Source organism: Aptenodytes patagonicus, chromosome 3, assembly GCF_965638725.1.
Source record: "Aptenodytes patagonicus chromosome 3, bAptPat1.pri.cur, whole genome shotgun sequence".
In the NCBI taxonomy this organism is placed as follows: domain Eukaryota; kingdom Metazoa; phylum Chordata; class Aves; order Sphenisciformes; family Spheniscidae; genus Aptenodytes; species Aptenodytes patagonicus.
Window position 1 is genome coordinate 120,809,709 of NC_134951.1, and position 20,865 is coordinate 120,830,573.

General features: G+C 37.5%; 1 protein-coding gene across 2 annotated transcripts in view; it reads left to right on the forward strand.

The window, feature by feature from the left end:
* AFTPH (aftiphilin) overlaps window positions 1–18,936 on the forward strand; it is a 49,259-nt gene extending 30,323 nt beyond the window's left edge. The window contains exons 6-10 of one of the 2 annotated variants that reach the window (XM_076335003.1): window positions 245–367; window positions 6,833–6,893; window positions 8,551–8,634; window positions 12,768–12,891; window positions 18,751–18,936. In XM_076335003.1, coding sequence (XP_076191118.1) covers window positions 245–367; window positions 6,833–6,893; window positions 8,551–8,634; window positions 12,768–12,891; window positions 18,751–18,895 — 537 coding nt within the window. In that variant the 3' untranslated portion in view covers window positions 18,896–18,936. The remainder of the gene's footprint in view (window positions 1–244; window positions 368–6,832; window positions 6,894–8,550; window positions 8,635–12,767; window positions 12,892–18,750) is intronic. The other variant, XM_076335004.1, reaches the window with a different exon arrangement.
* Window positions 18,937–20,865: the final 1,929 nt, after the last annotated feature.

The following is a 20,865-nucleotide window of genomic DNA, read 5'->3' on the forward strand; positions in this document are numbered from 1 at the left end:
TAAAATGTTTCTTAGGCCTAAGGAACCAGGGTGATTCTCTCCCCTGCCCCACCTCCTTCTGTCCCCCTTGCTGAAAGTGTCCCAGAGATGTATAGTTACCCCCAAGTCCTTAGTTGAGGGTAGTACTACCTAGTAGTGTGTTTTCTTTTTTTTTTTGCATCTGCAGTTCTTGGAATATATATGTGTGTGTCTGTGTGTGCGTGTGACTTATTTTTTCCCTAAATTTATTTCTTTATTTAATTAGGGTATGTTAGAGCCTACCAAGGAGCCTTTGAAACCAATATCTGCAGCAGAAAAAATAGCTTCAATAGGACAGACACCTCCTGTATCACCAGAGATGAACACATGTACATCTGATCAGTTCCAGGTAAAAAATAGAGAGAGAAGGGGGAGGAGAGGAAAAGAGAGAATGAGAGGAAACAATGGGATGCTTTGCCTCTTCCTTCGTATTTAAAATCTCTAGATGATGTGTTCAAAGAGACCTGTATGTAAAGGGCAGGTGTTCCTTGTGTCAGATTGAAGTCCTGCTCTTGGATCTACTTTTCGTGTGTTGACTGGAAGGGAGTCCCTATGATAAGACCGCAGCAGTTGGTGGCCAGCATTTAAGAGTCCTGATGGATATTTACTGCTATACAACAAGCTGCTCCAAAAGGCAGTGGACGGTTACTTCCACAAATTTTAGATGTAACTTAACAGTTTTCCTTCCTCTGGCTAACGTCTTTCATCTTTGCTTTCTCTGAAGCTTATTGTAGGAGTCTGATACAAAATGAGTTCAGAGGAGTTTAGGAGTGAGCTTTTGAATTCCATGAATTCTGTTTTGTTGTTGTTGTTTTGATATTATGATATTAGAAAACCACTTAAATGCTGTGCATGTTGCGATGTGTGTGGCTGGCAACTAGCTAATGGGATATGCAGAGACATTTCATTTTCAGTGTCACTACAGTGGTACTCGGCACATATTCAGTGTCAGCTGTGTCCCTCCTTAGTGCAGGTCTTGTTTAATCTGCCCAGCATCTTTAGCTACCTGCTATGCTTGTGACTTCTGATTGAAGGCATTCCAAAATGAATTATGTCTGTGCTACACCTAACCTTAATACTAGGTACTTCTGAGTATAGTGATTTCCTTGCGCTCTTTGCTCTGCCATAGTGCAGAGCTCTAACTGTGACATGCTTGTACCAGAGGAGAAATTTTTTTTCATTGTGGAATAGCAGTATGTCAGTGGGCTCAGAACTGAGGTTGTTTTATATAGTAATATACATGTTTGGTGACGCTTCCTACACTGCTTCTCACAAATACTATAGCGGAACTGAGCAGCTTAACTGGGTATTAGAAAAGGTAACAGTAATGATTATTGCAACCAGTCTGAGCTGAAGAAATCACTTGTGTGATTTCTGTATATGAACAAAGTAGGAAAATTTCACTGGCTTTCTGCAGTGTTCAAAGTTCCTCTTTTTTTACAGAGGGGAAAACACAGATTAAAGCATACACTAAACACAGTGTAGAAAGCTGCAAGAGCCTCAAGTAGCAGCATCACTGACGTGTGCCATTTTCTTAGTTGCTTGGCAGTCGTAGTGCTGAGTGCTAAAAATAAGAACCTCTACTTATTGAAGTACCTTTTTTTCTCTAATTATGAATTTGTACTTTTGGGTACTCCTGCAGCAGAATTTCCCATTACTTGTCACAGTTTGATAATCCTGTCTTATAGCTTGTTCTGACAAGGCCATCTCAGTTCAATAGTTGTGGTCCGTGAATACGTACGAGAGGCTTCTATGCTATCTGTCTATACTGCTGGCCTTAGGTTATTTTTTTCCAAAAAGACAAATACTAAAATAAGCTTTTGGGGAACAGATGAGTTAGAGCTCTAACCATTAAGAATGCTAAGAGGCCACAGTTAAGTGACATTCAGAAAGTTTCAGGGCGTGAACGATCAATTCTTCACCTCAGAGACTGTGTTTCTTTCTTGGCCTCATCTTCCGTTAATGTTTGGTGGCTTCTGTTTGCTTTTGGGAAAATCCAGCTTCACTTCACGTGGTGCAGACTGCCTCTTAGGAATATTCCAGATTGTAGTGGTATTAAGATGATGTGCCCAAACTTTGGTAAACATTTTATTAGGAACTGTGCTATAAACATTGACAAATATGCAATGGAAATATTATAGGCAATTTTAGTGGACCCTGAAACTTCTTATTCTAAACGCAGGTAATTTAGGGACAACAACTTAGGTGTCTTTAAGCTTAACTAACTAATTACACATTAACTGGGTAAAACTTCTGAATTCCTCCATTTTCAGATGGCAATGATGATTGGTCGTTCTTATATTCAGAAACTTCAGCATATTGGCTTTCTTCTTGAAAAGAGAGGCTCTGGTTAATAGATTCCTATGCTTTACTTAAGGAAAGAAGAGTTCTCCTTTGTTGAAAGCCTGGCATTTATGGGACTTTTATACAGATCAGTGTCTGTGCATGTGCATGTATGACTTCCTGCTGAGGGAATAAGATTTTGGAACAAAGACTGTGATGATGCAAAAGTAGGAGTGGAAAGAACATTTTTAAAAACACAGAAATGCCTCCTCAGTTTTTTGGTTGTAGGCGAACAGAGGGAAGCATGCAGAGATTTAAAATAGAGACCATTAGAAACCAAAAGAATGAGGAAAAAAGCAGTAAATGAGCTGAAATAATTTTTCTTAGTTATTATATAAACTCTGTTTTGGTCTCCTTCCCTGCAGAGGCTCTCACTGGGTTGGTTAAACTGGAAATAGAGTGGACAAATTTCCATCTGAGCCATTTAAGCTGTAAGGACGAGGCTTTCGAAATGATGATTTCTCCTCTCAAGCAAGTTAAGTTGCTGACAGATCTATCACATTAGTTTATTGTATAAAGATGACTTTCGTAGACTCATTCTGTTTTATAGTTGAAGGTAGCATCTAAATTCTTCTTTGATCTGTTGTTTATCTTGACAATTGGGGGGGGTTATTTCTCTGTTCATCTGTGCTCATAACTGTAAGACAGTAAACAGAATATGAAATAATCCACTGATTACCATTGCCTTTATCTAAGCATGGTGTCTCAAAGACTTCGCAAGTCTGAAGTAAAAGGCTCTATCAAGGCACATCAGGTGTAAGAGAGAATGCCTGCTCAAATAGGCAACCTTTGATTGTGAAACCTGAGATAGGTACCCTTCTCTTCTGTTTTACGGCATCTGCTATAGTGGGCTTCTACACCATGGCCAAGTCTTCAGGCAGTGTGATTAAAATATATTCCAGGGCTTTTTAAAAAGGTTGCTGTCTAGACTTAATGTTGACTGCTTTTTCTTGATTTGATACTGTTCTCTGGCTACCATAGTTTTTATTTACCTCCTTCTCTTTGGCTTTTTTGCAAAAATTTCTCTAGATATTTCTGCTGTTTTGGTATTGCTTCAAAGCATCCTCTTCTCTCTATTTGGGACTATGTTTCTTTGGTAGGGCTTAGTGGTAGCTTTGTCCCAGCGTACAGGATAACTTTGGGATTTCTTACCTGCCTAGTTTTGCTTAGTAAGTTTTATATTGGAATAGAAATCTACAGTGACCCAGACCTTTCTAGAAGAAAATTACCAGTAATTCTTTTCTGCAGATGCCTATTACAGCACATCTGCATGCATGTAAGCCACTGAATTAGAGATCAGTTTATAATACAATATGTATCTTAAACTTGCTGGCTATTAGGGACTGAACCGTAATTAAACCCCATGGGGTGACAGTCTTTAAAAACACTTTTAATTACATAAGGGACCATCAGGACTTCTAACAATGACAGATGCAAACTACCATATGATTGGCCACCAGCCAAAGGCTCCATCATGGAACTGCCCTCCAGTTATACATACAAGAAAGATCCAAGAGTATATGTAGCTTTGTTGACAGAATGAGAGAGAAAGATTTGCAGGTAAGAGGTATTACAGAACTTGCTATTGTATCAGATATGACAGTTGCTTAAAGGTGGTGTCTGAGGAAAATAATTTTCAGTACTGTTGTAATTTTGCCCATGAATACACACAATTAAATGTATGAATTACTTCCTTGTAAACCTTTTTCTGAAATGTTTATAATGCTTATTTGTGGGATCTATCTAAATATTGCTATTATACTTGTATTACAAGCCCATCTATTTTTTTTTCCCCCAGCTTTAAGACAGAAAAATACTTCCTTTTTTTCTTTGTTTAATTTTCCTTGGGTAATTATTGGCACAGAGACAAACATTTACATTTTACTCCTTTGGATTATAAAAGCTCTTACATAATACCATTCTAAAATTACTGTGTGAAAACATCTCTCAGTTTTATCAAAGTGAAATACAGTGCAGTAAAACCAGCAGGTATTTTAGTTTCCTCTTTTTCACTTCCTTAACATTCAGAGTAGTACTCTGACAGCTGAATATACTTTTTCATGTTCTGTAATCTAAGATGAAGGGAGGAGTGAGAGCAGTTTGCCCTGATTCTGAATATCCTTCTAGATTGGGCACTTTTCCTTAAAGCATGTTATTAAAATACTGGTTGTAAATGCAGTAGTCTAGCAACCTTGCAATCTCTGAAAGACAAAACATTATATTCCCCTTTGCAGGGCATGTTCCTGTTGTCTGAGATTTCAATGCTGTGTTCAGGTGTCCCAGTATTGTTAGTTTTCTTAGAGCCGAGGTCACTAGAAACAGAAAATTCTTCCTTTCTGTTTAATTGGCTTTTGCCTCTGCCCTCTCCTTTCACTGTTTTTGCTATTGTATAGACCAGGGCTTGCCAGCATCCTGCATAGATGGGGTCTGCGTTACTTGCCACCACCCTCTTTTGCAAGTGGTTGAAGTCAGCAGGATGGCCTCATCCCACAGAGCAGACTAATATACTTAGTATACTCATTGATTTGGAGTCAGATTCCTCCCCCCCCCCCCCCCCCATTTTAGGAAGAATTCATCACATCCTTTGTCCTCTCCTTGGCAAATTTGAGAATCAAGTCATCATTAAAGGGAAAAGCTTGCCAGCCATTGGTACCACCTTTTCCATGCAATTCTGTCACACTTGCGAGTCCTGACTCGGTCTTTTGAGGCAAAATGTAGTGCGTGTTTTCCTCAGTAAGTGAGGGTTGGTAGGAAGCTACTTTGTTTCAATTTGAGTTCATTTTCCTCAGGGCAGAAAGCCACTAAATTGTCATACTCACCTCCTTTTTTTTTTTTTTCCTTTTTTTTTCTTTTTTTTTTTTTGTACAAACCCCTTTTAATGTTAATATATTTTAGGTGTGACAAACTTTAAACAAGCTACTGATGATAGTGATCATTATTTCATCAGGTGTAGCTTCCACACTGCTAACATTATGTTTCCATGCAAATAATTTCAATGCCAGTAATTTCATTACCAAAGCAAAGTAAAAAAAAAAAAAAAAAAAAAAAATGTAGCATCAGCTCCTTAAGCTCCATGGATTGAATACTGTTCTAGTTGTGCTCAGTACTGGAAATATTTCCAAGTCTTTAGGTAGGAAAGATTTTTCTAGGCCAGGCTTTTACTGTAAGTAAATACAGAAATCTCCAGCTCCCTTCATTTTTCTTTCTGTAAACATCTATCACCTAGCAAAAGCCTCTTACAGTTAGCTTAATTGTACAAAGCTAGCTTGGGTTGCTACAGTCTTGATTCATGAATCTGCATATTTTTTCAGTGTTGGATAGTTGAAAGTTTTAAAAGTAAAAAAAAAAAAAAAAAAAAATTAAAGCCTGACTTTCTACAAAAGCAAAGAGAAAGTATATGTCAGCCACTGGAAGCTTGACAACTAGTTTGGCAACTAGTGATGCGTTCTGAATAATGCTGCAGAGAACTTCCATTGCTTTTCTTCCATAAGTGTGATTGTTCTGTTAGAAGTTGAAGGCACATCCTTTCCCAGTACTTCTTGACAGTTGACTTCACTGGGGAGAGAGCAGAAATGTAATGCAGAGAATTAGAAAGATCAACTTATTTCAGACATTTCTGATACTGCCCCATCAGTTTGTGTCCTGAGAATACAGGAGGACAGCACTTACAAGTTACACTGCACCTGAACACACTTTCCCTGTAAAGCATGGTCCCTGCTGCTTGCTTGATTTACCTGTGTGTGTGTGCAAAAGACTTAACAAAAGAGGAAATGAAAAGGCAAGGATGGGCTCTCAGAAGGAGTCAATGTTGCCATGCTCCTCTTGTTCAAGCATTGTTACCAATGGTTTGTTTATATATTGGAATGAGTTAATCGTTAAAGGATAATAAGTCACCGGATTTTTTTTTTTTTTTAAGGGGGTGGAGTGGGGAGGGTGTTGATAGTTTGTCCCTCACATGTAGGGATTATGTCTCTTAAAAGCAAAAAAACCCAAAAGACTCGTGGGCTATTTAATGGTAAATAACTGATTTTATATATAATTAGGATAAAGCATGGATGTACAGACAGCTTTTGCTAATAACCGTATTCTAAATTTGCCCTATAATTGTGTATACATAACTTTTTATGCAAAATGCCTTGTCTTCCATGAAAGTAATAGTAGTTTAACTTTCAACTGTGCCTTAAGGTCTTTTTATCCAATTCATATGTTCTAGTTAATTTGCAAATCCTGTTTCAGTTAGAAGTTACTTAATCTGTACTGTTCAGAATTTAATGAGACTTCCTGTGGTAGAACAAGTCTACTTTGAATCTTTAGTGCATATTATGAAAATACAGACCTCCCAAAAGTTGGGGCTTGCTCATTTAGTTGTCTTTTTAGTATTTAGACGCTAAAGAATCTGTTGTTTGAACTGCTTTGCATTGTTGTAACCTGAACTGACTATAAAATCTGATTTCTGACTTTTCAACTCTAGGAATCTCTACCACCTGTCCAGTTTGACTGGAGTAGCAGTGGCCTTACTAACCCTTTAGATGGTACGTCTCTCCGTAGAGCCTCTAGCACCAGAGCTAGAGATAAGAAAGCTACAAAGTTCAGACAAACATCTATCTGCTGATTTATTTTTTTTTAAATACACACACACACACATATATAAAAATATATACAATACTTATTTCTTACTCCTAACTTTGGAAATTCAGGCTTTCTTTCTGATTAACTGTGCCCCTACGTGAAGTATTATGTAGTCTGAAAAACACTAAGTTAAGTATTATTTTAGATTCCTGCCATATGCTAATGACACAATGGCAATATTAACACTTCATTATATACATAACTGCAGATTATAATGAAACTCTGAACAAATGAGCATTTTAGATTGACAAGTTTTACTACTTAAAAGTATTTTTCACCAATGAACTATCTCTTTGGACATCCTTTGAATGACAAACTTGTGTATAGTGGCTACTTCAAAGCACAATATTTTAACCGCAAACTGTTTGCAAAAGATACACTTCTTGAGCTGAAAGTTTTCAGATTTACAGATAATTTTATATTTCAAAAATGTGACTTCATCTGTTATCACTTTTGCTTACACTCAAGAGCTAATTATAGCTAATATATTAAATTAAAGAGGTAGCTACGAACTTATTTGTATCTGTAAATGTATATAGTTATCACATAAAAGACCCTTCACCTATGTCTATTTTAATAGCAAAGTGAGTTGTGCCACCGCCTCCAGTCTCAGAAATGTAAGTGCATGCAAAGTAAATAAAACAAGTTTTGGAAACTTGTTTGATTGACAGACTAGAAACCTGTAAAGAAACTGATACCTTTATGAGGAGCCTGCTAACAGCAATTAATTCATGACACATAAGTTGTTCAAAAGCAGGCTAAAATAAACTGCATCTCTTACTGCACTGGTGTTGCCTCACGGTGTTATTTCAGAACATGTGGGATGTTAAGAGTTTGGATAGCAGTATCATGGTGCTGAAGGAAAGCCTGGATGGACCCTTCTGCTGTTGTCTGGTGTCTATTACTTCAGTCAATCATCATGCTTTCTTTTTAACAAACAACTTCTTTAAAATGTATCTTGGTTTGATTTCTGTTTTAGTACTAAAGGGGAACAGTATAATTTACCAGTGAGGAACTGGATATAAGAGTGGCATTTGTTACCCTGTGTTCACACTGCTTTAAGATAATGATAATTAATAGCTTAAAGCTGCTAAATAAAACTTTAAAGGTTTTTTTTTGTTCTTTGCTATTTGGGGATCTGCTAAGTCTTCCTGATGAAAGAATGGCTTTCAATTTCAGTGAGGGGAGAAAAAGCTCACTATATTCTATCAATTGACGTATATATTGTTTCCCTTTAACTGATCACATCTTTCTCTTTGGGTCGTGCTGGTTCTCTTTCATTTTTAGATTGAAATAAATATTTCTATTTTAAAGTTACTAGTGTTGATTTCCTTGCTGCATTGTACATGAGGAAATGTGCACTGAATTAAGTTGTTATCATTTTAGAAGGTACAAACTAATACTGTAAGCATTGTTTTCATGTCGATTTTTAAATTGCGTACTGAGTACTAATTATAACTTGCATGTTCAAGTGTGTGTCTTACCCCTTTTTACACATAAACCCCTCCCTTGGCTTACCTTCTATATGGCTGCCTACCAACACGGTCACTGAATTTCAAGCTAGTGGAGGTTCCACTCTTCTGAACCTTGATTTCTTTGGGCCCGTGGATGACAGTAGCTCTAGCAGCACCACCACAATCCCAGGTCAGCAGAGTGTTAAAACCACAAACGTAATACTGTAACGACTTGCTAAAAGCATGAGCACATCACTTGACTTTCCTATAAACAAGGAGAAATTTTACGCTGCATTTCTCTAAAATGTCTTTCTACTGCCTTTTTCCTTTAATCTGTGTTCTGTTTTCTGATGTTTTGTATCGAGTGTGAAGTATTTAAAAGGTACTGTCAGCTCTGTATTTGTCACATGCTGAAGGAATGAATGGCTCTTACGCTCTTGCAAATAAGATGTTAAAACACTTGTTTCAAATGAGAAATTTTGAAAGTTAACTTTTCTAAGCACTTGAGAAAAACTGAAAAATGCTGTAGATGTGACAATTCCCAAAAAATGAGGCTTGTTCTCTCTTTTGAATGAGTGTCTCCAAATTATAGGGTTATGATGTTATTTGGAAGATATGTGTGAATATAAAGTTATGGGGCTTAACATATCACAACCCCGCTGGTGTTTGCTGCTACCAGGAGGTTGTAATTTTTTTCTTTGTGTGAACTACTAATATTAATGATAAAGTGAAAAAAGTGTTTTAACAACATTTATAATGGAAAACAAGGATAGTTGCATGTTTGTGGGACATCAGAAGTTCATGAATGTTAATTATAAAACCAAAGCACTTTATCTGCAACTTACTTCCTTAAAAGGAGACAAAAACACCACTCTCTCCATTGAATAATATGTGAAAGTAATTGAATTCACTTATTGCATGGTTTTGACATGCTCTGAGTATTTTGCATGAGCTTGTGAAAACCTACACTTTGAATAAATTTCTGCAGGAATTTAAGGGAATATTTTGGGGATTTATCCCAGTGCATAGGTTAAGTAGATAAGGCAAATACGCTTTCAAGACAATACCTGAAGCCATGATAATCACTTTCTTCATAGGAAGGGTTTTTTTCCTCTTAGTGATTTTAATTTTAAAAACCCAATTTTTAAGAGACTTGGCGTTTTCCCACTTTTCAAATAAGAGCCTATAATTATTATCGTTTTTTTTTTTTTAAAAAAAACCTGCTTTTATGGTTTTGAAATCTGATCATTGAAGGCAATTTTATGGTATCGCATTCCAAATGTCTTTTTATTCCACCTTTGAGAAATGTCATTATCAGATGAAAGATGGCAGATTTGTTGTGGAAGTGATAGGTAGCAAATTCAAGATGCTTGAGTCTTACAGATTCTTTTGTAAGTGTGTGCAAGTCTATCAACATAAGTCATCAGTACCCAGTACGTGTACTGCTCATGCAGTCGGGTACATTCTTGTGTCCTGATGGTGTGCATACTTGAAGTGATTACTGGAGGGATGCTCTGTTAGCCTTTTACTGCATTTTTTTTATGTTGTTGTTGTTGTTCCATCAAGTTACAGGTATTATCACCTTCCCTGGTATGCCCTATGGTGCCTACTTTTGGTTTTTTGGTTTTTGTTTTTCTTTCCTCCTGACTTGTTTCTGGGAAAGTCATTTGTTTCTTGGCTTGCAGCTCGTGTGTTTGTGTGTGTGTTTAGGAGCTTTGTGTGGGGTTTGGTTGGCTAACTTTCCTTCAATATCTCATTAAGGTTTTGCAGTGCTTTCCTTAAATATTCTCTAATCATTTGAATAAAATGGAGAAAATGCAACTCAACTAAAATAATTGAAAGACAAATTGTTAGATCTTTTGGCTTAAAGAAGAAACTTTTATCAGAAGTTTGTTCTTTCTCTGAAGACTTCAATTTTACTTACTATAGATCTGTGCTGTATTCTTCTCAGTCCGATTTCATCAGTAGCCAAAATCACTTTTTATTAAATTTTGTATTCTACATCATGAACAGGGAGTTACTCATTTCTAGTATGTTCCCATAGATTTAGTGTATTGTTTTATTTTTCATGTTGATAGTTTAACATAAATGTAGCTGAGTAATAGGTGCCTAAGGAACAGTAAATTGAGCAGTGACATCGCACTACAATGAAAATGAATTCAGGACCGTAAATGTGGATATCTAAATGATGTAACTTATAAGGTTGCATTTAACATTTGTTGCAGAGTTGCATGTCAAAGGACTCCTTGTTTCAATTAGTTTTACAATTTGTACCTTAATGGGATTTCGCAGGCTTCTGCAAGTCAAAGTGTATTTCTTCAAGTCTTCCTCTCCCTGTTTGAACGTGGATGTTTTATGGAATAGCTGGGCTTTCTCCTATTTCCAAGTTCTGTAAACATCTGACAATACTTAAAGTCTTGGTATACTGGTCTCAGGACAGTACATATTTTGATGTTTTGCATGAAACTGGATTAAATTAACTTTGAAAATCCAGACTTAAAAAAATGTAGGTTGAAAGGAGAACTGATTAATTTCTAATCAACTCATATTAAATGGAGCAAATCTTTCCCCCCCAGCTCCTGCAGCTTAACCAGATGATTTTCTTAATTTTACTTTTTGGTCAGCTTAGTTTCCTGACAATGAAAGGGTACTTAACTTGTGCACAAATGATGAATGGTCAAGATAGTACTTGAGGAGAGTTCATGCAAAGTGGGCATGAGGATTATTAACTTCATTTGTTTGCGCATGTAGTACTGCAATTACTGGGCGGAAAAGGCAGGACAATAGACACAGGCATTTTTTTTTTTATTTAGTAATCTTTCAGTATTTCAGGAGTACTTCTAAAAGTGTCTTGATCCAGGCAAGTAAACTTGTTCAATACATTTTGTATGTTTTTGTCAACTCTGAATTTTAAAAATTTCAAGTGTTTTTTCTTTTCTGATTTCATGCTCTCCAAAAGAAAAGCAGTCTGTTTTTCAAGCTAGAAACCTTCAGAGATGTGAGAAGGTCTTATCTCAGCAGTATGCCAAATATGTTGCAGTATTGCAAGTAAAATCATCAGCACATCAGTTTATAAATGCTGTTTTTATATTAGGTGGTTACGTGGGACCATCGTGTTCAATTATTTGCAGCATTTGCTCTGCAGTAGTATGAAATGCTTCTGTGTTGTCCGAACCAGCTGGCACTAGTGTTACACTTGTTTAGAATGCAGGTGTCTATAAAACACAATGCTTTTGTACAAAAATTCTATGCTGTTTTTGAAAAATATTTGTAATTGTGGATGGTGCATATGCATACTTCATTTAAACCCATGAAGCATAAAACATGAAACTGTAACTAGAGGAATATCACCAATTTAAAATGCTTCTGAGCAACAAAATGTGTTATAGCAGTCTTTCCTCTTGATTTATTTTGATGGTTCTAATTCCTAGAGACTTTTTTAAAGAAAACATACTTAATATCTGGAAATTCTAGAGCTACTTCCTACTGAGATGTGATGCTTGATATTAAACAGGTAGAATTTCACCCATACATATGTTTGTTTTTGTTTTTTTTTAATGCATGTTTCCATTGTTCACATTGTTTTCAGAGTGACCTCTGCTGATAAAATTTGAAATCCATTCACAACATATGTGATGTCAAAATTTAGCATCTGACTTAAGATATCTGAAACTAGGAAATCAAGGCTGAAACATCCAGATACTTGATGCTTTATAAATACTTGAAAGGTGAAAAGGGAGCAGAGACTAAAAGTTTTGGTGGCATTGTACATATTAGTATGTAACTTTTTTTAATGCCATTCTACTTGTATGTATCATAAAAGCTCCTTTTCCTCACTTAAATTTTTAACACAACCCCTTGTGAAAAGCAAGATACTAAATGCACTCTAATGCATGCCAGTGTTGTGTATAATCTCTCGTTAAAGAGTTGGTCCCTGTTAACATACAGTGTTCTTTTAATACAAACAGTTGAGTTGAAATAATTGAAACAATCCATTTTAACACAGCTGACATTTTTACAGGTGTTTCACTCTAAAAGGTAAATCAAATTTATTTTGTTTACTCTTAGACTGAGACCTTGTATGCCAGACTTGATCCAATGTGTGTGTGTTTTGTGATACAACTATAAAAGGTACTGAAAAAGGGTGGGGAGAGAGGACAGTGTTTCAGAAATGCAGACGTGTTCTGTCATGTTCTTTTCATGTATCTTGAAATTATAAATGATTCAGATGTTTACAGAAAACAGTCTCTAGCAAGTTGGTCTGTGGCTAATTATGGCTATACTTGCCTCCAACCATCACTGATTATCATTTTATACTATAAGGTGTGGATCCTGAGTTGTATGAATTGACAACCTCAAAACTGGAAACTTCCAATGCAAGCAACAGAGTGACTGATGCGTTTGCAAGACTCATGTCCACAGTGGAGAAGGCAAGCACGTCCACAAGGTAAATGCTCTTTGTTGCACTTTTTTCTTCTTTTTCTAAGGGTGGCACGAAATGTGAGGAGTTAATGTATGTGCTATTCTAGGTCAGAAGTTCTTGAGTGATCAAAAGGCTTAAATTTAATAATTAAATTTAAATATAAAATTCATAGTACTGTAGTTCATATTTCAAATTATCGTAGAACTCTAAAATAAGATGGGAAACAGTTCATGAGCTGAAAGGAAAAGATCACCAGGACGTAAGATGAAAAGCTAGAGCCAAAGTCTGAACTGGAGGAAGCAACTTTCTGAAAAACAGAGCTGATTCCTAAGAATGGAAGGATAAACTCAACCACGCAGTTCAGTGTCCTAGGACTTTGACAGAAGACTCTCCTCGGTCCTCAGTGTAATTTATAGATACGGAATGTTCCACAAGTAAAATAAAACTGACTAATAATTATGGCAATATTTGTCCCTTCCCATATATTTCTAGCACCAAACATCAGATTCGTTTTGGTGATGCAAGTTAAGGAGCAAGCATGTAGTTGGTTTAGGATGTCTTTTCTGCTTCATGGATCTCATGTGAAGTTCTTCTGTACTTTTTTTATAGGTAGAGTCTATATAAAGGCTTTAGGTGTCAAATGTCTTCCTTGAAGTCCGGCCTGTTGAATGGGTACAGAATAGTCTCTCCATTTATAAGCTTGTATTCTTTCAGTTTATTTTTTGAATGTGTATCTTAGCAGTAGGATCCTGGACTGTCTTAACATGTAATTAATGTCTGTGCCCATTAAAAGAATTGCTGAGTGATTCTTACCAAGTAAAACGTTTCTATTGTTGAGGAAGTGCATGCCTCGACATGCAATAAGTGTTAGTTGCTTTGCAACTAATAGATAGTAACATATCCTCACTTGTAAGTGAGCTTTAGGGTTTATTCAGCACTCCAAAACTAAATAGATGCGTTTCCATGCAGCATAGCACTTAAAGAGGAGGCACAGTTGAAGAACTGTGGCAAACGTAGTGATTTGTAATGGTGGGAGATAGCTGGCTTTCTTAAAATGACTAAAACTATAATTTTCAAGAGCTCGTTTAAAACATGTTCTTTCATTGAGAAAATTATCTTGCTAGTTTTCCTGCAGTGAAAATGTTCAAAGTGAACGCTGAACAAAAAAGATCAACAAGCCATGAAGTTTCAAGGGAGAACCAGTAGAGGGAACTCCACGCTTCAATGCTGATTTTTGTGTCTCGGCTTTTGGATTGTCTATTTTTTCTATCCATGGAGTGCATATACTCTTTCTGAAGATACACTAGTGGGAAAGTTTGACTTTCACTAATTAGAAAACATAGTTACAGATGAAATATTTTTGTAATACATTCTAAGTCTAATTTAAAAGTAACCACAAATTCACAGCAGGACGTACAAACTCCAAATGTATCTTTATTAATTATTTTATCTCCACTCATAGATTTGTACCTGCTTGCTTGCTCTAAGATGTCTGAGCTTACTTTTTCTTCACAAAGGGACAGGGAAGTCTGCTTTGCTTAAATGAATGTTGACCTTCATTTTTCTGTATTGTTGTTTTTTTGATATGAGGGGTTTGGTTTTTTTCCAATGCCTCCACGGCACACTTGAAAGCTCTTACTTGCGCTGTTAAAGCTCTTTATCCAGATGTCAAAGTTCTGGAGAGCATTGCTTACTGATAGGAAGAGGTTCTAGATCTGTGCTGTAGCAATATATTGGGCTGTAGGAAGAGGCTGGGGACCTCAGACTTGGCAGTTAAGTTCAGACACACGCGAGGATTAGCCATTTTAAAGCAGCTGTTTTCACTGTTCAATACATTTTGTATGTTTTTGTCAACTCTGAATTTTAAAAATTTCAAGTGTGTTTTCTTTTCTGATTTTATGCTCTCCAAAAGAAAAGCAGTCTGTTTTTCAAGCTAGAAACCTTCAGAGATATGAGAAGGTCTTATCTCAGCAGTATGCCAAATATGTTGCAGTATGTTAGCTTTTTCTAATAAAATTGTTTTTCTTTTGAATTTTTTTTATTCTTTCTTAACGAACTGGAGACTTTAAAATAGGAGTGGCTGGGTACAGCCAGCTCAACAAGGATGACATTCATGCACCAACCTGGAAATATGGACTATTAGCTATTCATGATAACTGATTAGGGAAGATGTGGCCAGTGTCAACTTTAGTTGTGCTAAGGCTATCCCATGTCTGTCTGTAACTTGTCTGAACTCAGGGTCTTTGAGGATGAAGTTTAGAGTGAAAATACCATTGCTCAGCTGTAGGAAGCCATGTGAAGAGTCGTCTTGGACTGAAACAGCCCCATCTTTTGCTTGCAAACCAATCTCTTGAAGCTGGAAAGTCAGTTTCTCAGAAGGAAAGTGTTGGGAGAGGAGGGGGAACTTCCCCCTCAGCTTGAGCCTGAAACCTTGACAGTAGCAGTAAGCGTTGAAGGTCAGGGATCCAGTACAGCATTCCACTGAGAGAGACTCTGCAGCCTTGCCCAGTTCCATAGAATTGGCAGAGATCAGAAGTTTATCTGCTGTCTTTTTGAAGGAAAGCAGAGGACTGATACCCTTCCAAGAAATGGCCGAAGCCGTCATTTAAACTGGAAATACTCCTTGTGGGCAGTGTTGGATGGAGCAGGCTAACTCTTAATTACAGAGTGATTTTTTTAAAGTGCATTTCTCTAATCAACTCATTGTTGCTATTAAAGCCTGGCCTTGCTGGTGCTATCCAGAAAACCCTTTGCAAACATGAGAGATGACTGAAGTCCTGAAAGACTTGAACACTGCAGGAAGGGGTTGGAATGCAAAACAGAACAACGAGGTGTCAGTGACGCATCGACAAAGCATTCCCTATTTCTTGCTACATTTTCTTCCAACAACTTTCCTGCCTGTCAGTCTGGCTAATTTCTTCAAGCTTAGTGTTAACACGCCTTTGAAAAGGAAACTTCGTGCCAACAGGTACAGGGACTTGCAATTATTTGGTGGAGTAAGTGCATCCCTTCTGTCTTGGAAGGAACTGTAACCTAGTGCAAGAGAAGAGATGGATGGGGGCAAAGTGTTCTGTAAAAGGTAGTTTTAATACCTGAATAGGCAGGGACCCTGTTTTGAGCCAGGGCTGGGTCCTTTAATGGTTTAGTAATCAAAATTTCTGGTTCCAAGGCAAACAGAGGTGGTACAGCTGCTACTGACAATCCACTTAGGTCTCCGTTCTGTAAGCCACGGTAGCTAGAAATTAAGAGTGCATGAGTAGAAGCTCTGCAATGGCCCCCCGCAGACCAAGGTTTAGCAAAAGAATCTCTTGACAGTGGGAACATCTTCAGCAAAAGTGGTGACTGAAATTAATGAACCTGACATGGTTCTTTCTCTTGCCTCTATCAAAAGGCATCACAGTTATTAGGCAATTCGGTAAGTTTTAAGGGTGAAAACAGTCTGCAGTGATGATGCTACTTTGTCTTTTAAGTTTAGAGAGTTAGTAATTCTTTAGGGTTTACCCTGGTGATATTTGCTACCGAAGGTGCTGACCCTTACCCAGAAAGGGTACTTGCAGTGTCCAGTTTTATTGTCTTCTGGAGGAACCTGCTCCTCTCCATTGAGGAATGGAGACTTTAGGCTGTCTCATCCCTCTGAGATTATTTTTAAAAAGATTTTGAGCCTCATTATCAAGTCATTGTATCTATAGCTGTAACTTGGTCATAGTTAAATAACATTTGCTGTGTGTTAGCTTGTCCTTCTTTACAGATACTTTTTACAGAGCACATTAAGTAGGTAAATTACTGCAAAGGGCCTCCAGCCAGGAGGGGAGCATTCAGTAACTGGGTGAGATTCACATCTGACTGTGCTCACTGGTGTGCATGTTCTGCAGTGATGTTGCAGAGACCAGCTAGTAGAGCAAGAGCAATAACATTGTCCTGTGATAAAGGTCCCCCCGTATGATCACCAAATAAAATGCAGCACTGCCTCTGGGACCTAGCAGTGCCATTTCTTAGCATGCCACAGTTGAGCAGAGGAGGAAGAGGCATATAAATAGCAAGGAGTGTGTGAGCTCCCTCTCGGTGCCTGATTAACAATCACAGGAACTCCTTTTAATGCAGATCTCTGAGTCAGCCCTCTTCCTTTGGCTTCCTCTGTCAAACACTCCTTTGTTAGCTGTAAGTCCTTGATCGCTGGGAGTTTGTACCTTTAAGAGGCTTGTGGTAAGTGATTACTAATAGTGGCACCAGATACTGATAACACAGTGGTGGGTGACAACCACATTTCAACAGCTCAGAGATAGTCCTTCGAGTGCAAACAGAGCTGACTGTGAAGTTGTTAGAGAAGGAGGCACATACTGGCGCTCTGCTTCTTCCTTCAATAAATCCAGCACACAGCTTTGTTTATCCTCCAGAATTTGGTAATCTGCCTAACCAGTGGCTCATGAAATTCCACTGCAGCAGAGAAAAGAAAATATTGCTATTCTAGCGAAGGAAAGTCAGATTTAGTATCTAGGCTGCCTCATCTAGAGATCTTTCATCAAGTGGAGATTTCAAGTAGCAAACAAAAGTGATAGTTCAGTGTCAACACAATGATCAGTGATGTCAAGGATGAGTTTGACTCCAGCTCTTTTTTTTCTTCTCCTAGCTAAGAAATTCTGAGACTGCTGCTGAAGCAAACACGTAGCCCCTTGCTTTCCTCTGATCTCTGATCAGTTCAGGAAACAATCCTGATGGGTGCTGACAAAAGAAAATATAAGTACATGCTGCTTTGTGATCGGAGTGGTGATTGCCCTCATGGGCTCGGTTTAAAGTTTATAGCTAAGACGAGATACAGAAAGGAAATTTCTGAAGTGTTGTAGGGAAAGGCAGTTTATTTGGTTCAAGCCTTTTGACTCAGCTTTTTGCCCCAAAGATGGGGGAGCTTATTTAGCTAGAATTTCTAATGTCATTACAGGGTGCAGCAAGTACCTTTTTTGGGACTGGAATAACATTTGATGGGATACTCGGTTTTTCCTAGAAATAGGCAGCATTCTTCAAGATAAGCCAGACATCTGTAAAGTATGTGTGTTTGGGCAGGGGAGGGGGGTCTTCTGTAGCAGTCTGAGCCAGTCTTCGTTTTACTTAGGAAATGTGAGTTTCTTGCATAATAGTGAGAATCAAGCGACATGGGATTCAGACCTCTTTATTCATTTGTGCTCAGTAATTCTTGTGAATAATGCAAAAGCCAAAGTAAACACCAGTGATTCCCAAACTGCTGTGTGTATCATTATGGCTATACATACTACTGCACTGCAAAGCAAGTAGCTACAAGTTGTGAGCCACCTTTTGCTGCTGATGAGCCCTAGGGGGGGAAAAAAAAGGGTTTGTGGATCACGATGTAGAGCGGTATGATGTATAATCTGGGTACAGTCATGTCAGAAACACCGCATAAGTACCTTCTTTTTCTTTTAAAAGTATTAAGAAGTAAGTCAGGAACTTCCTAATGTCCTTTCAAGATTTTTTTTCCATTTTATTTTGAAAGATTATACTGGATTTAGGTAGTTTAGAACTAATGCTCCTATTGTCTTATCCCTAGAATACTGGCACAGTTGTTTCTTCAAGTGAGTAGTCCCAGAATGGCAGGCTGGAGCCTGCCAAAAAAAAAAAAAATTAGCATCTGAATAGGACATTTTTTTTTCCTTATTGCAACAATATTCAGGAGCATTTTGCTGGCTTCCTATGTTAACGTTTTGTTGGTAGGCAGGTAGGTATTATAACATTAGACTACCTTCAAGTAGCTTACAGAAGTGCCTGTCAATGGGAGACAAACTGCCAGAACATTGCTTCAATCAGTGGTTCTTTCAGTGATCCAAGGGATATCAGGTACTGGATTAATGCACTTTGTTCTTTTCTTCTCAACAGGAAGCCTAAGAAGGAAGAACATCTTAGTGAAGAGGCTGCCAAGGTGATTTCTACCCTTCCTGACTTAACTTTCATGCATGCCAAGGTGTTGATGTTCCCAGCCACATTAACACCTTCAACAAGCTGCCAAGAAAAGGTAGACTAAAGTGATGTGAATTGGACGTTTTCTATTGATTCCCCCCCCCCCCCCCCCCCCGTGGGTCGTAAAAAGCAATCTTGCTTTAATTAAAAAAAAAATCAAGTTCAGATGATTTGTTGGTAAGCAGCACTAGAAAGGTATACATAGTAATGTATATTTATTTACATACTGGAGTCCTAAATTTATATTAGAGAAAAATGTAAATAATTGGGGGTAAATCTTTTTGAAGATCTATTCTTTTTGTTGTGCTGGGGTGTATACATTTATGTCTTTGTGAAATACACTGGTGGTGTCCTTCTTACAAAACTTTAAAAAGTTTAAAAAAAAAAAAAAATCCTAGAAACATATAACGAAAACTTCAATCTTCACAATCTGTGAAGTCCCCCTTAAAGGTTTTCCGATTGCATTGAGCATCTTTTTCTTTCCGGCATATATTAAAATACGTGTTGCTGGGAAAAAAACAAAAGGTTACATTGTCCCTTTGTGGGTTTTCAGTTATTGTTGTTTCTTTAAAATCCAATAATTTCTTTAGTGTTTTAACAAGCTTAAGGTGTGTTTTTTTCCTTTCCTTCTCCCCCATCCCCTCCCCCTGTTTGATTGGTTGGCTGATCAATTTTTATGTTCTTAAACTTCAATAGTATGGCTCTGTCACTATATAGCCTTTTGAAAGGTATGCTGTCAGTAATTTATTGTTCCAGTTATGGACCACTGTCTAAACACTTGATTTTTTGGGGTCATTAGAAGGTTGTCTGCTTTTAATCAGTTTGATTTGGAAAAGAAGGACCAAAACTATATGAATGTCTTACAATGAAATTTACCTGTTAATTTTTTATGTTCTGTTGTACCACTATTCCTGTTTGATTTTGCACAGTGTAAAATGACATAATCATAGATTGCTATGGTTTTAGGCTGTATATACAGTAAAAAACTATGGGTTGTAAATGTCTGGGGAAATTCCTATGGAAAAAAGAGAGCTATGTAGAAGAACCTCTAAAAAGGTCAATGTGCATGCCCAAGGTCTTTTGAGATTTAAGTGTGTAAATTTCCTTTTAGCTTACACAAAATAAAATAATTTAAAAGATACATATGTATATAGTCTGCTATCTTTTTATACAGAGTGTATACATTATTCAAGTTTCTGTTGATGGTAAAATCAATGCACTGCATTAACAGTAGAACCTTCTAATTTGTGTTGCACAGTCCCACAAAACACACCTGTCAGGGTCCTGCAGAAGGAGAAGTAGGCTTTTCTTTAATTGTCTTGTCTCTTTGAACATGTTGTGTTGTAGTCTTTTATTTCTGTCTCCAACTTGCCTTCCGGCTTGTAGGGCGATGTGGCTCAAGACATGTCGATGTTTTGGGTTAGAGACTTCTTCAAATTAATTGGCAATACTCAGCTGTAAGAAACACAAATTATGGTGAGGTGAGAAAGGACAACTGTTTTTGCCTATTTCTTAGCTAGAAATAAAAATGTAAGCGTAGCATTCTCTTAAGTTTCCTAACATGTTAGCTTGCACTGTAGCTCCTTCAGCAATATCTCTTCAGAGGATGTCAGTAAGGCATGCTCTGGGTGCTGATATTTCTTGAGGGTGCTTTGCATGGGCGTACACTCTTCCCATGTCTAACCTTCACTATGTGCACAGCTCTTTAAGTGCTCCGTAGTCACCACCAGTTCATCACTTAACATCTGGTTCTGAGAAATCTCCAATGCATTTTCTTACCTCTTGAATTCTTTATCGTCTGACAGAACTTGGGTCAAAAAAGTTAAGGTTTGAGTTTGATGTCATTAGCTGGTAAGCGGAAACATTGTACTTGCAAAAAGAAGATTTTTCCTTCTTTGAAATGTCCTCAAGAGGTGAGTGCTGGAGTTCCACCTTTGTGAACACAGGAGTTTCAGTGAGTGGTGGCTACTCAGAATTGAGAGAGCAGCTCCTACGGTTGTGATAAAGTTAATTTGTAAAGGCTAAATTGGCTCC